Genomic DNA, 16,483 nt, shown 5'->3' with positions numbered 1-16,483 from the left:
ATTAATTCTGTTAAACTAAAACAATTCCAATTTTCATATGTACATGTGAGACGAGCAAAGTATTAAAACTTCAACAAATGGCAAGAGCTATGTATAGTGTCTAAGCTACATCGTATTTATAGTTTTTCACTCAAGTCAGACCACCTGAATATTGTTTTCCGAAAAGAATATTTTTTCCATTCAGAAATTCCCTTTGAGCTCGGAAATAATTTCGTAATACTCTCGTGTTGCGAGGACCGCTTTTTCTACTCGTCTCCGTTAACTTCGGTCGCTCGTTAGTGCTCTGTGAACTTCTCTCGGGGCACGAGGAGGTGCTCCGTAGTAATCTGTGCCGCTCGCGTGCCGACAGATGATAAAGCGCGAGCCGGGCAGCCTGGGGACGCGGCGCTGGTCGCTGTTCGGCCGGCTCTACCTGCGCCACCTCAACGAGCTGGAGCACGAGCTCAACGCGCGGCTCAACCGCGCCTACCGGCCCGCCTCGCGCTACATGGGCAGCTTCACCTCGCCACTGCTCACCGTTGTCGCCAAGTGAGTCATGCTATTCTCTGCTCAGCTCTGCTTTAGTTTAGCTTAGTTTAGTTATCTGCAGGTTTTGTGGATAATGATAGCAACCTCTTGCTGTGATAGGCAATGAATCAGTTTTACACCTATAATACACTTTCTCACAGGAAAATACGGCACACACACACACACACACACACACACACACACACACACACACTTAAAGATAAACAATAAATGGGATTTTTCTTCTTGAGCATCAGCTAGGAGCAGACCCACGCTTCTAGTATTGTTCGATGGGGTCATTAGGAGTGAGGGGAGCCGACTGTTACATACTTCTGTCGGCGTCATCAGTAACGCTCATGATGTCTGAGCAACAGGTGTGTTTTTCTGCTGCGCAGTGCATAATTATAAATTTTTTCCTCTTGTGAAGGAGTGCAAGCGACAGAAATTTTCCAGCAATTGACTGCACCATTTGGTGATCGAACGTCATCGTGACTGTGTGTATTTGCCTGGCGTAAAGAGTTTGAGGAAGAACGAGGATGTGTGGAAAATTGGCAACACAATTACCTTCCTCGGACCAGCATTACGTGTAGAGATGTTCGTGCGGTTTGAGATATTATCTAAGGTGATCGACAGGTGACAATACCGGAACATTATTAGAAAACATAAGTAGACTGCATGGAAGACAGTGGGGGTAAATTAAACTCTTGATGTAAATGTGCATTGACATTTAACAAAATTAACTAAGATTTTGTAATACACGTTCAGAGCAAACACACATTGTGCATTTGACTGAAGTTCCGTGGCGTCTGAAGCTTTCAGCTGTCTACTTCACTCTCGTAAACCCTGCAACAACAGCCAAGCAGTCATCAAATCTTGCTGATGAAGACAGTGAATAAAAGCTTTGTGTGAGTGTCTTTTAATTGTGCCTGTCTGCAACTTGACGCTTCTTTACGGAAAGTAGTAATCTGTCTTTTCCTACATTGTTAATTTATTCACTGTGTTTGATATGCTGCGTAAGTGTGTTGTTGCTATGTATGTTTGCCTCATTTTATGTCTGTTTTCCCTTTTCATTTATCATGTCTTTACGTATGAGTATTGTTTTAGATTTTGTGTCTGGTTCATATAATTTGAGCACTATTTCTAAGTAGAAATTATCCTTTTGTGCTATGTACTCTGGTGTTGTAAGTTCATTTTGTATTTTCTATTAACCATTGATTTGAAAAGTGCATAATTGTATGAGTTTGGATGACATGCATTTTTGTTTATGGTGTTATCTATAATGGTTGTTCTCCTGTAGACCTCGAATATGTCACGGTTATTGCTATCACTTATTTGTAAGTCCACAATGTATAGATTTTTTCCTGTTTCTATTGTAAATTTTATTTTTGGACTAAGGTGTTTAACTGTGGTAAACTATTTTTATGTCATTATTGTCTCCAGCTGTTATTAGTAATATGTCAGCAAAACTATATATCACTACTGTAATTTAGATAAGTGTAACCAATTAGAAATGAAAAATTTTTTTCTAGGGTGTTAATGAACATATCTGCAATTGTACCTACAATACAGTTTACCATTGCTACTTAGTTGGCATGTGTTTTATAAATGTCCCTCCACATAGATGTCATCATCATCATCATCATCATCATCATCATCATCATCATTTAAGACTGATTATGCCTTTCAGCATTCAGTCTGGAGCATAGCCCCCCTTATAAAATTCCTCCATGATCCCCTATTCAGTGCTAACATTGGTGCCTCTTCTGATGTTAAACCTATTACTTCAAAATCATTCTTAACCGAATCCAGGTACGTTCTCCTTGGTCTGCCCCGACTCCTCCTACCCTCTACTGCTGAACCCATGAGTCTCTTGGGTAACCTTGCTTCTCCTATGCATGTAACATGACCCCACCATCTAAGCCTGTTTGTCCTGACTGCTACATCTATAGAGTTCATTCCCAGTTTTTCTTTGATTTCCTCATTGTGGACACCCTCCTGCCATTGTTCCCATCTACTAGTCACTATGTTGCCATCCTGTGAGAATATGCATCCTAAGTACTTGAAACTGTCCACCTGTTCTAACTATGCTCCTCCTATTTGGCACTCAATCCGTTTGTTTCTTTCCCACTGACATTACTTTCGTTTTGGAGATGCTAATCTTCATACCATAGTCCTTACATTTCTGATCTTTCTTTCTTTCTTTTTTTTCCCCCATCAGTCTACTGACTGGTTTGATGCAGCCCGCCACGAATTCCTTTCCTGACTGGTTTGATGCAGCCCGCCACGAATTCCTTTCCTGTGCTAACCTCTTCATCTCAGAGTAGCACTTGCAACCTACGTCCTCAATTATTTGCTTGACGTATTCCAATCTCTGTCTTCCTCTACAGTTTTTGCCCTCTACAGCTCCCTCTAGTATCATGGAAGTCATTCCCTCATGTCTTAGCAGATGTCCTATCATCCTGTCCCTTCTCCTTATCAGTGTTTTCCACATATTCCTTTCCTCTCCGATTATGCGTAGAACCTCCTCATTCCTTACCTTATCAGTCCACCTAATTTTCAACATTCGTCTGTAGCACCACACCTCAAATGCTTCGATTCTCTTCTGTTCCGGTTTTCCCACAGTCCATGTTTCACTACCATACAATGCTGTACTCCAGACGTACATCCTCAGAAATATCTTCCTCAAATTAAGGCCGGTATTTGATATTAGTAGACCTCTCTTGGCCAGAAATGCCTTTTTTGCCATAGCGAGTCTGCTTTTGAAGTCCTCCTTGCTCCGTCCGTCATTGGTTATTTTACTGCCTAGGTAGCAGAATTCCTTAACTTCATTGACTTCGTGACCATCAATCCTGATGTTAAGTTTTTCGCTGTTCTCATTTCTACTACTTCTCATTACCTTCGTCTTTCTCCGATTTACTCTCAAACCATACTGTGTACTCATTAGACTGTTCATTCCGTTCAGCAGATCATTTAATTCTTCTTCACTTTCACTCAGGATAGCAATGTCATCAGCGAATCGTATCATTGATATCCTTTCACCTTGTATTTTAATTCCACTCCTGAACCTTTCTTTTATTTCCATCATTGCTTCCTCGATGTACAGATTGAAGAGTAGGTGCGAAAGGCTACAGCCTTGTCTTACACCCTTCTTAATACGAGCACGTCGTTCGTGATCGTCCACTCTTATTATTCCGTCTTGGTTGTTGTACATATTGTATATGACCCGTCTCTCCCTATAGCTTACCCCTACTTTTTTCAGAATCTCGAACAGCTTGCACCATTTTATATTGTCGAACGCTTTTTCCAGGTCGACAAACCCTATTAAAGTGTCTTGATTTTTCTTTAGCCTTGCTTCCATTATTAGCCGTAACGTCAGAATTGCCTCTCTCGTCCCTTTACTTTTCCTAAAGCCAAACTGGTCGTCACGTAGCGCATTCTTAATTTTCTTTTCCATTCTTCTGTATATTATTCTTGTAAGCAGCTTCGATGCATGAGCTGATTGTGCGATAATTCTCACACTTATCAGCTCTTGCTGTCTTCGGAATTGTGTGGATGTTGCTTTTCCGAAAGTCAGATGGTATATCGCTAGACTCATATATTCTACACACCAACATGAATAGTCGTTTTGTTGCCACTTCCCCCAATGATTTTAGAAATTCTGATGGAATGTTATCTATCCCTTCTGCCTTATTTGACCGTAAGTCCTCCAAAGCTCTTTTAAATTCCGATTCTAATACTGGATCCCCTATCTCTAATAAATCGACTCCTGTTTCTTCTTCTATCACATCAGACAAATCGTCACCCTCATAGAGGCTTTCAATGTATTCTTTCCACCTATCTGCTCCCTCCTCTGCATTTAACAGTGGAATTCCCGTTGCACTCTTAATGTTACCACCGTTGCTTTTAATGCCACCAAAGGTTGTTTTGACTTTCCTGTATGCTGAGTCTGTCCTTCCGACAATCATATCTTTTTCGATGTCTTCACATTTTTCCTGCAGCCATTTCGTCTTGGCTTCCCTGCACTTCCTATTTATTTCATTCCTCAGCGACTTGTATTTCTGTATTCCTGAACTAGCTCTGAAATATTACTTTGCAAACTTTCTATCGAATCTGCCATCACAACTAAGTCATCCACATATGCAAGACTGCTTATTTTGTGTTCACATATCTTAATCTCACCCAGCCAGTCTATTGTTTTCAACATATGATCCATAAATAACATGAACAACAGTGGAGACAGGTTGCAGCCTTGTCGTCCCCTGAAACTACTCTGAACCATGAACTCAATTTACCGTCAACTCTTAACTGCTGCCTGACTATCTATGTAAAGACCTTTAATTGCTTGCAAAAGTTTGCCTCCTATTCCATAATCTTGTAGAACAGACAATAACTTCCTCCTAGGAACCCGGTCATATGCCTTTTCTAGATCTATAAAGCATAGATACAATTCCCTGTTCCACTCATAACACTTCTCCATTATTTGCTGTAAGCTAAAGATCTGGTCCTGACAACCTCTTAGATGTCTAAACCCACACTGATTTTCATCCAATTGGTCCTCAACTAATACTCGCACTTTCCTTTCAACAATACCTGAGAAGATTTTACCCACAACACTGATTAAAGAGATGCCTCTGTAGTTGTTACAATCTTTTCTGTTTCCATGTTTAAAGATCGGTTTGATTACTGCTTTTGTCCAGTCTGATGGAAACTGTCCCGACTCCCAGGCCAATTCAATTATCCTGTGTAGCCATTTAAGACCTGACATTCCACTGTATTTGATGAGTTCCGACTTAATTTCATCCACCTCAGCTGCTTTATTGCACTGCAATCTATTGACCATTTTCTCCACTTCCTCAAATGTGATCCTATTTCCATCATCATTCCTATCCCATTCTACCTCGAAATCTGAAACATTACTGATCGTATTTTCACCTACATTGAGCAACTCTTCAAAATATTCCCTCCATCTGCCCAAGGCATCCACAGGATTCACCAGCAGTTTTCCTGACCTGTCCAAAATACTTGTCATTTCCTTCTTACCTCCCTTTCGAAGACTGCTAATTACACTCCAGAATGGTTTTCCAGCAGCTTGACCCATAGTCTCCAACCTGTTTCCAAAGTCTTCCCAAGATTTCTTCTTGGATGCTGCAATTATCTGTTTGGCTTTGTTTCTTTCTTCAACGTAACTTTCTCTGTCTACCTGAGTTCTAGTATGTAGCCATTTTTGATACGCCTTCTTTTTCCTTTTATTGGCTGCCTTGACTGTGTCATTCCACCAAGCTGTTTGCTTCATCCTACTTTTACACACTACTGTTCCAGGACATTCTTTAGCCACTTCTAGTACTGTGTCCCTGTAACTTGTCCATTCCTTTTCCATTGATTGTAATTGACTACATTCAACTAACTGGTGCCTTTCTGAGATCGCTGTTATGTACTTGTGCCTGATTTCCTTATCCTGAAGTTTCTCCACCCTTATCCTCCTACATATGGACCTGACCTCCTGCACTTTCGGCCTCACAATCCCAATTTCACTGCAGATTAAATAATGATCAGTGTCATCAAAGAATCCCCTGAATACACGTGCGTCCCTCACAGCCTTCCTGAATTCATGATCTGTTATTATATAGTCAATGACAGATCTGGTTCCTATGCCTTCCCAAGTATACCGGTGAATGTTCTTATGTTTAAAAAAGGAGTTTGTGATTACTAAGCCCATACTGGCACAGAAATCCAAGAGTTGTTTCCCGTTCCTGTTGGTCTCCATCTCCATATCCTCTCCAAATTTACCCATAACCTTTTACCTTTTCATACCCTTCTGTTTGATTTCCAATCCTGGCGTTAAAATCACCCATGAGCAGAACCCTGTCCTTGTCCTTTACTCTAACAACTACATCGCTGAGTGCCTCATAAAAACTATCCATCTTATCTTGATCTGCCCCTTCACAATGCGAATATACTGATACAATCCTAATTTTCTTGCTAGACACTGTCAAATCTATTCACATCAGTCGTTCGTTTACATACCTTATTGCAACTACGCTGGGTTCCATTTCTTTCCTGATCTAATGCCCTACACCCCATTGTGCTATTCCTGCTTTGACTCCTGACAGGTAGACCTTGTATTCTCCCACTTCCTCTTCTTTCTCACCCCTTACCCGAATGTCACTAACAGCTAAAACGTCCAGCCCCATCTTACTTGCAGCCTCTGCCAGCTCTACCTTCTTCCCAGAGTAGCCCCCATTGATATTAATAGCTCTCCCCATCTCATTACCATTTGTTTGCCAAGTCGTATCTTAGGAGTCCCTGGTTTGTCAGTTAGAGGTGGGACTCCATCACCTCCAAAGGTCCGAGGCATTTTGCTCTGATTGTTGCCAGCATCATATTTAAAATACCAGGGAAGCAGGTTGCTAGCCTTACTTGCCCCGAGTCCCATTGGGTTTTACCCCTAACGGCTGAGGGACTAACTGGAGGATTTGGTAGTCTTTGCCGTATGAGCACAAAGGTGACCACGACCCAGAATATGTCAGAGATGCCCAGTCTTATTCCAAAGTAACTGGTATCCCGACTGTCGGGACCACTTACTTGGCCACTCATACGTTGCCCGTGGTTCATGAACTAGGACATGACTACAGGAACCCACATCGTGAACCATGTAATTAAATTAGTAAAACAACTTTATATGAAACATACATAGGCTATATTATTATACTTATTAATTATTATTAATACTATATTAACTGTAACATCAACAGGTACATTCAACAATGGCATACTAGCAAAAACCTGCTTGTTGTGAAGAAATATGGCCAGCACGAGTCAGTAAAAATTTCGCAACTAGCTGGGAATCAATTTATATAAAAATGTCATATTTTGACATCATGTATGCTGTGGGCCCAGCTGAGAGAGAAAAAAGTGAAACAATTTAAACCAGTCAATGCAGAGGGAATTAGCTTAGGAAGTGAGACACTGAAAGAACACCCCTGAAAAAGAGAGATTTGTTAATATTCAGTATAGATTACTGTGTTGGGTAGTCTTTTTCTGGAGATGTGTGTGGAGTGTAGCATCTCACAGAAGTGAAACATGCACGACACAATGTTCAGACATGAAAAGAACAGAAGGTTTTGAGATGAGGTGCTACAGAAAAACGTTGAGAACTACATGGGTAGATAGAGTAACTAATGAAGTGCTACTCAGCTGAATGGGAAAAAGAAAGGATTGGTAGATAGGACATTTGCTGAGGCATCAGGGCAGTTTCATCTCAAATCATGTAGGCCAAGAGCAAGTGTGTTACATTGTTATTTCCAAGTTCCCTGAAAAAAAAAAAATTGTGTATTGAAATTCCATGAGACACCTTTCAAATACTGAAATATTTAAATTTTCTGCTGTAACAATGTTATGAAAAGGAAAGTTGCTACTCACCATATAACGGAGATGGTGAGATGCAGATAGGCCCAACAAAAAGACTGTCACAAATAAAGCTTTCGGCCAGTAATGCCGTCGTCAACAGTACACACACACACACACACACACACACACACACACACACACACACACACACACAGAGAGAGAGAGAGAGAGAGAGAGAGAGAGAGAGAGAGAGAGAGAGTGAGTGTCAGTTGCCTGAGACTGCAGATATGTACGTGTGTGTGTGTGTGTGTGTGTGTGTGTGTGTGTGTGTGTGTACTGTTGACAAAGGCATTACTGGCCGAAAGCTTTATTTGTGACAGTCTTTTTGTTGGGCCTATCTGCATCTCACCATCTCCATTATATGGTGAGTAGTAAGTTTCCTTTTCATAATATAGTTACATTCCATCCTGGATTTTTCATTGTTTAATTTTCTGATGATTTGTTAAAATGTTATAACCTCTCTAAATGAGAGTATTTGTGAAAATGTCATGATGATATGGGGAAAAATGTAATAAGAAAACTATGAGCGATAGAAATGTGAAATTATTTTTAATAAAAACCTTCATCATTTGTAACTTTTAGCAAACTTCCATGTTTTGAAAAATATGCATAATCATAGGATGTTAACTGCCTTGAGAACTGATAAAATGGAAAGACTACTAACTACCATCTATGGCATCAACACCTGAAATTCTTAAACTGTCAAAATGTTTCTATGTGAAGATAAGAGTATGTGAATTTTTTTTATTTTGTATGAATTATTTTTCTCTAGAACCCCCATCCTGAATATTCTAAAAATTGGGTTGTGCATTAGTTGGACACTGTACTTATGGAGGGTAGAAGTGGAGTGGGCAATATTTTGCAGTGTAAAATTTCAGAAATTTTTATGTTAGACCTAGCTACTCTTAAAGTCAAAAAATCCAGGACACTTAAAAATTTAAATCGATTGCAGATGTTGAGTAAATGTGATGCAAATCATTATATCATAGTGAACATAATTACTTTACATATAAGTGAATGGGAAACAACTGTTCATTTTGTTCAAGCACTTCATAAAAAAATTAGGTATAGAAATCGCTTTGTATATACATTTTTCTGTTTCTGATATTATTCACAAATTTTTATTGTCTTGTGTCATGATTTTACTTCCTTATCATATTCCATGAATTAAAATTGGTTACACTCCTAACAGTCAACACTGCACTGTTGAAAAGGGTTCATTTGATTTTCTTTTTTTTTTTTTTTTTTTTTTTCCATCTGCTCCTGAGCTGAAATTGCATGTGGATAAGGATGATCCAATCAGAGGAGTATTTGGGAAATGGGAACTGCACACTGAGCTGTTGATGATGGCCGCTTGAAAGAATTTGCCGGATGATGGTGTCATAAAGGAGATGGCTACATCTTGCACCACATGAGAGGGTCTAATTATCTACCTATCCGCCACAGAAGGAAGTTACAACAATGTTTGCTAACTCATACTGAGGTACCTACCTTTCACACGCAGTAACAGGCCGCACTTTGTGGAAAACTGTTGTTGCAATGTATGTGCCACTCCGGGATAGATCCCAGCACTGACTTGACTGAATTCCAACCACTGGCTTCATAGCAGACTACTGTTGTCGCTTTTTTAAATGGAATTCCCCTAATGTACGAGGGCTGTCCAGAAAGTAAGTTACGATCGGTCACGAAATGGAAACGACTATGAAAATCCGATAAAGGTTTGCAAAGATGCGTTGGGCAGTATGACTCTAGGTAGGATTATGTCACTCTTTTCATTCCTGAGCTCTTAGTGAGCGCGTAAAGATGTTATAGAAAATAGTGTCTCCCACCAAGTACGAGGGCCTGGTGAGAATTTTCCCCTGAAGCTATGCAACCAACATTACATAACTGTCGTGCGGTTTCTTCTTCAAGACAATTCTCAGCCTCATTCTCCAGGGGCAATGAAGATGTTCCTGCATCGTTTCAATTGGAAATGTTTGGTTACCCTCAATACAGCCCGTAATTGTCTCCCACTGAGTTTCATCTCTGCTCAAACGAACCGCTGGCTATGAAGACAACATTTTGGCACGGACAACGAGCTTTAGGCCAGCGTAGAGAATTGGCGGAAAGCACTGGTGTATGCCTTCTATGATGAGGTTATTGGAAAGTTGGTACAACGCTACGACGAATGTCTGAGTCAGAATGGCGACTACGTAGAGAAGTAGCTGAAAGGTGTAGCTAACTGTTACAAATGAAACATTTCTGATTTTCACTGTGATTTTCATTTCGCGATCAATCGTAACTTACTTTCTGGACAGCTCTCGTATTTTCATTTGGAAGTAAGATTTTCGTGTTTTGTAGTAATTTTGATATGGTTTGTGCAAATCCAATAGCACCTCCTAAAGTATCAATAGCTTCATGCTGGAGATTAAATCTTGTTGCAAGTTGTTTACAAAGACCTCCTATCCGATCACATGCACTTTTTCCATGCCCTGTTGCTGAAAACATCAGTTTTTTGTCTTAATTTTTGTACAGTGTGTTCCAAGCTCATAAAGTTGAAAGCGGTATTTAAAATGAGATGCTGCACCATCAGTCACTTACACATTTAGGAAAAGAAAGGCCTCTAGATGCCACGTCATCAGTTATCGTGCTGACAGTGTAGCAAGCATATCATAGAATGCACGCAGGCCTGCACGTTATAAGTGGCTGTCGAGATAGCAGTTTTTAGGTTTTGCAACCACACCGCATTGGATGCACATGTCACTATCTTAAAGTTCTGCGGCAAGTGTACCAACATTATACATTTTACAAAGTTTTGAAGACGTTGCTTATGTAAAACTTGTTTCTCAAGTTTTTCCATTTTTATTTGGACACGCTGTTTTCTTCTTGTGACTTATCTCTCTTGGTCATTTAAATATTTGGGGCTACGACAGAAATGTCGACATTCAACGCAGCCAGCCGCGGTGGCCGAGCGGTTCTAGGCACTTCAGTTTGGAACCGTGCTGCTGCTACAGTCGCAGGTTCGAATCGTTCCTCGGGCACGGATGTGTGTGATGTCGATAGGTTTAAATAGTTCTAAGTTTAGGGGACTGATGACCTCAGCTGTCTGCTGAAATTTCTGTACCCACAAATTAATGGGGTTAGCAGTCAAACTGTTAAAATGATTTTCTGTCACTGTGCAAAATTTGGCGTTTTGCAAACTGTATCCACACAGTACTTTTTGCTGTCAAGTTCCGCCTTTGGGCCTTAACCGTCAGGTGCTAAGTAATTTAAATCGAACTTTATAGTCTCCTCGCCTTTGGCTCTCCTGACATGGAGCCCCGTTAAATTTACTGTCATTGTCGGTGTTTTTGCCCTTAGGAATGTCTCCTTCATGACGGGCGCCTTCCTGGCCGTGCTGCTGATCCTCACAATCTACGACGAGGATGTCCTGACTGTGGAGCACGTCCTCACTGCCATCACCGTGTTTGGTGGCATCATCGCCTGCTGCCGGTGAGTCCCACTGTTTCTGTTGCTTCTTCCCGAATCGTACTCACACGAAACGTAGTAAGAGTCTGTGAAGGATACAGTGGGCGATGTGTGGTGAAAGTGTTTCATTGCTAGTGCTGGGCGAGTTCATTTGTTTGTTTGGAAGGTGCGGCCATCAGTGTTTGCTACCTTTCGACCAGTCGGCGATGTCAGAATTGAGGCGCGTGCTCTGCAATCTTTCTCAAATGATTTTACAAAAACTATTTGGTAAAAAAATTTCATTTTTGCGTTACTTATTGCTTTATACAGGATGTTTCAGAAGTGGTTGTCAATATTCAGGGATATAACAGGAATGATCATTTGAAACAAAAAAGTCAAGTAAACATGGGGGCTAAAATGCATACCTTAAGAGCTATGAGGTATTCTTGGTTTTCAATATTGTGAAATAAACCTCTTCTACTGCAAGCTCTTTGCTTCCCATACTTTGGGAAGTGGTAGTATGGATCAAAACAATAAAAACATGTTCAGTAAACATGTGCTCAAAAATGCATACCTTAAAAGTTGTGAGCACTTGTTCATTAGAAGGGTTATGTTTCAAAATAGCGAAGATAAAAAAGTGCTCATAGCTCTTAAGTTATGCATTTTAGGGCACATGTTTACTGGACTTTTTTTTCTTGTTTTAGCCCATACTATCGCTTCCCAAAATACGGAAAGCTAAGAGCTTGCAGTAGAAGAGATTTGTTTCACAGTATCGAAGATCAAGAATTCCTCATAGCTCTTAAGGTATGCATTTTAGCCCCCTTGTTTACTTGACTTTTTTGTTTCGAATGATTATTCCCGTCATATTCTTGAATACTGACCATTGCTTCTGAAACTCTGTATATCAGTTTCGTGATTATGTGCCCTTAGTTTCGTTAATGGTTATAGTTATTGTGATATTTAAGTGGAAGTAAGATACTGCGCAAAATTTTAAAAAGTTTACAATGAAAAAATAGGTGTCGTTATGATTTTGCATTTAGTGCATATTACATAATGTGTTGCTGCATATGAAATTTAGATAACATATTGAATTTTTCTTTAGACTTGGGTGGAGGTATCTGTCTGTCACGAACCTCGAGATGTAGCACACTCATTTGTGATCACACAGCAGCAGAGTGAAATGTCCGCAACATTCCTCATATTTTCATAAACTGTTCGAGATATCGAAATGAGATTTTGGCAAATAGTAGCACGCAAAGAGGAGAGTATTTTGTGATATGCTTAATATGCAAAACTTCATTATCTACCGTGTTATTTGACTAACTACAGACTTCTTGGCTGAAAGAATGCAATTTTTAAGGGCCATCAAAAGCTTCAGAAATGAAAAATGCTATGGGTTTGGAACAACATGAGTGAAGACATTACACATCTACTTTGTACTGAAGATGTGCCTTTTCATAGGCTACTGACCTTCCTTTTCCTCATTTCATCACTTAATGAACTCAATAAACCACTGGTCCAGAATTCTCTCACAGTTGCGCCTGCGCAACATGTTACGGAGATGACATTGTGTGTGTTTTGGCAAAGAAGCAAGTTAGAACACGGCAATCAGAGAATTGTGTAGGTTTTACTTAAAATTTGCCTCATGATGCTCCTCTGAAAGTTACAAATGGGTAACCAGCCAGGCAAAAATAAATTGCTGCATTCTCAGCAGAATTCTTTTTAGATACTAACCAAAGGAGAGGTTGATAGAGGTTTTTGAATGGTCACCATGCAAGTGTGGGTGTGGAGGGGCTTCACTTAATATTTAGAAAAAGTGTGAGTGCAGATTTTAGTTTAGAATGGCGCTCCCCCTCCAGCGCTCAGCATTTTCCCTTCGGCACTTGTGGTTAACTCTCCTATTGCCGCTCTCCCCACTCGTGCCTTGCTCACTGCGCATCTACTGACCGCGGTATTCTGTGCCCACTATAGCTGATGAGGGTGCAGAAGTCTTGCGTGTATTTATTATTTCAGAAAAAATAGGCAGCCCCCCACTTAGTTGTCTCTCAAATCTCCAACTTCCTTAGGTACACTTACATTTTGGTCTTGTGTTTGCCCACAGTTCTAGGTCTGTGGAGTCCAATAATTAAGTCCTCATTGTTGGGGTTCATAATTGTGTAAAAATTTTTAAAGGATTTCGTGGTCAGCTTTAACTGTAAAACTATTTATTTACAATATCCACCATCATGTTATTGTCCGTGTCACCACTATCCTTCTCCCTAGTAATACTGAAGCACTTTCTATAATGCACATTACCAGGGGTTACTTTATGTCCACCCGAGAAGAAGGGGGGAAAAATCATAAATTTCTGTTGAATTCCATTAACTTTTTAAAGAGCTACTGATGTGTAAGTAGGGTCTGGAACCAGATAAATACCTTTAGCACACTCTTAGCAATACCAACGCACTTTAATAATGTGTACTACCAACTTCATGACCACCACAAAAAAAATTAAAAAAATGCATAGTTCATTCATTGTTGCTGACTTTTACTCTCAACATGCATTACAAAAAGATATTGATGTGTAAGTAAGGTCCTGAATCGCAAAATATTGAATATAACATTGGGCAAAGTGACATCTGCTACCGAGATTTAAATTTGTGGGTTAAGTTTAACACAAAATTTTAAAGCATATGTGGAATCTGGTAGAATAATTCATTAAAAATGACAAATATTGTGCTAAAATTTTAAAATATAAAGTTACTGATTAGATTGCAAATCTTTCAAAAAGTAAGCATAAAGTACACTCACTCCCCCCCACCTCCCCCACCTTGTATTGCGAGGGTTAAAGTTTGTTGGTAGTTGCTAAGTGCTGCCATTATGAAACGCTGAATGAATATAATCCGAGTAATTTGCAATCCATTTGAAGTAAAAGCTAGTTTTCATCACTTCAGTGTTTATAAAGTCATAGTTTCTGAACTACATGTTGTGCAATGATAAAGATAGAGACTGTTTGCAAACTGTGTTGTGATTAGAATAAGTAATACGGAAGTAATAAATTAAAACATCTTGCCCGATGTTCCTCTTTTTACTTCTCAGGTAGCAAGAATTTGGTAAGCAATAACTTTCTTCCTTTCATCATTTTGTTTAGTGTGTCAGTGACTCGGATCAGCATAACTTCTGGCACACGAGTACCCAGATTTTATTCACGGAGTATTTAAGGATGGTAGTATGTAATAACTTCTAGCATACCTTAAATATAATCTCAAAGCTTTTTGAAACTTTTTGTCACTGACACCCCAGACAAAACTGACAAAAATTCATCACTTACTAAATTTTTGCTGTTTTTGCAGTAAAATGGCAACATCGGTTGTGACATTTTAATTTATTACTTCTTTACTAGTAACTCTATTCAAAACACAGTTTGCAAACAGTACCCACATATACCACAGAATGTACCTGCACGTTTGGCACACAGTTCATGAGAAATGATTTCATAAACATTGAAATATTAAGCCAAGAAAATTAGAGTTCAGCTTTCAAAAAATTAGTGGAATTCTGGAATCCAGAAACGCACCCTCTCAAAACCTGGACAGCAAGCTACACCGCGATGCAGAGCGCCTCTCTTGCAGAGTCTGCCACTCAAGTTTGCTTAACATCTCCGTAACGCTATCACGCTTACCAAATAACCCTGTGACGAAACGCGCCGCTCTTCTTTGGATCTTCTCTATCTCCTCTGTCAACCCGACCTGGTACGGATCCCACACTGATGAGCAATACTCAAGTGTAGGTCAAATGTGAATGATCTGAGTTTCCCCCGATTTGTGGGTGGAGCATCAGCTGTGATTAAAAATAAATAAATAAAACACATCAAAATATTGTGCCTTTTCTGGTTCTGCCACGAAAACCGAGCATTTAATTGAAAATTCTGAAGTTACAAAAAGTGTAGAGTATTAAATTCTACACCAATGGAGCACAAAACTTTGCTATTTGATTAAATTTTCCTATAGAAAAATTACATCAGAAAACAGAAGACCTTTACACTTTTCGAAAACCATGTGTTGTTGCTATAAAATTCACTCTATCGTAAGAATTGACTAATTTGATGCAAAAATTTGATAGAAGAATGATTGTAGAATGTCAAATTGTGTTTTCAGAAAGTCAAAGTAAGTGGCCAAAAATCCTAGCAGGTCGTAAATATCACCATTATACAATTACAAGTGAATCACATGGTTAGCAACCAGCATCAATTTTCTACTTTTCATTCTATGAAAATTCACAGCATTCACTCTTTTATTGCTCTTACTGATACTTAATACCTAACCCACATGTAATCGAAATAATAGTTTTGAAACTATGGAAACAGAATAATAATAATAATAATAATAATAATAATAGTAATATATTGTATTAGACAGGGTGTTTCATAATTCATGTTGTACACTTCTAGAGGTTGTAAAGTGGGCTTAGTAGTTAAAGTTGTACCTAGGGACCAATGCCCAGAAACATCATCCGATGATGCTGTAGACCGTCAAAATTATAATTGCTGGTGCCTGTATGTATATAGAGGATGATTCTGAGATGATGATGATGATGCAAACTGTCTAGGATGATGCATCAATTTGTGGTAAATATGGTTTTGAAATGGAATGAGTTAAAAGTACAAATGATAATCATTCTTATAGCCCTGACAGTTGAATACATGTACCGGCACTGTTGTTGTTGTTCTTGTTGTGGTTGTTGTATTTATTGGTCCTGTTGTCTACAAAGTAGCTTATGCATAAGACATTGGACAATTCAAGTTATAAATATACAGCTGAAAGTCATTTCTAGGCATGCTTATTTAAGGTTACAATAACACACTTTATGCATAAGTATTTATATAGCACACTTCATAAATTTAAATATTCTTCAATGGAGTAAAAACAGTGGTGCTGTAAATATGACTAGAGATTTTGCAAAGGTATTGATCTCAGTAATAGCTTTTACATTTTCAGGAAGTTTGTTATAAAGCTTAATTCCCCTGTGAAAAGTACCTTTTCGGCACAGAGCTGTGCTGACTTGAGTTATATGTAAGTTTCTGTTTTGTCTGGTAAGTGATCACGTGTATCACAGTTTTTTTGCAGACTGCAGTCCTTACCTATTACATTTATTTCAAAGAATA

The 16,483-nt window shown here is 39.2% G+C and overlaps 1 protein-coding gene across 2 annotated transcripts in view; it reads left to right on the top strand.

Moving 5' to 3' along the window:
• The window catches only part of LOC124720029 (autophagy-related protein 9A-like), a 151,559-nt gene that overhangs the window by 79,003 nt on the left and 56,073 nt on the right, over positions 1–16,483 (top strand). For both annotated transcript variants that reach the window (XM_047245278.1, XM_047245279.1), the window contains exons 8-9: positions 350–528; positions 11,254–11,385. In XM_047245278.1, the coding sequence (XP_047101234.1) occupies positions 350–528; positions 11,254–11,385 (311 nt within the window). The remainder of the gene's footprint in view (positions 1–349; positions 529–11,253; positions 11,386–16,483) is intronic.

Source organism: Schistocerca piceifrons, chromosome 11, assembly GCF_021461385.2.
Source record: "Schistocerca piceifrons isolate TAMUIC-IGC-003096 chromosome 11, iqSchPice1.1, whole genome shotgun sequence".
NCBI lineage: Eukaryota > Metazoa > Arthropoda > Insecta > Orthoptera > Acrididae > Schistocerca > Schistocerca piceifrons.
The sequence above is the reverse complement of the archived record's forward strand: the minus strand, read 5'-3'. Positions and strand labels throughout refer to the sequence as shown.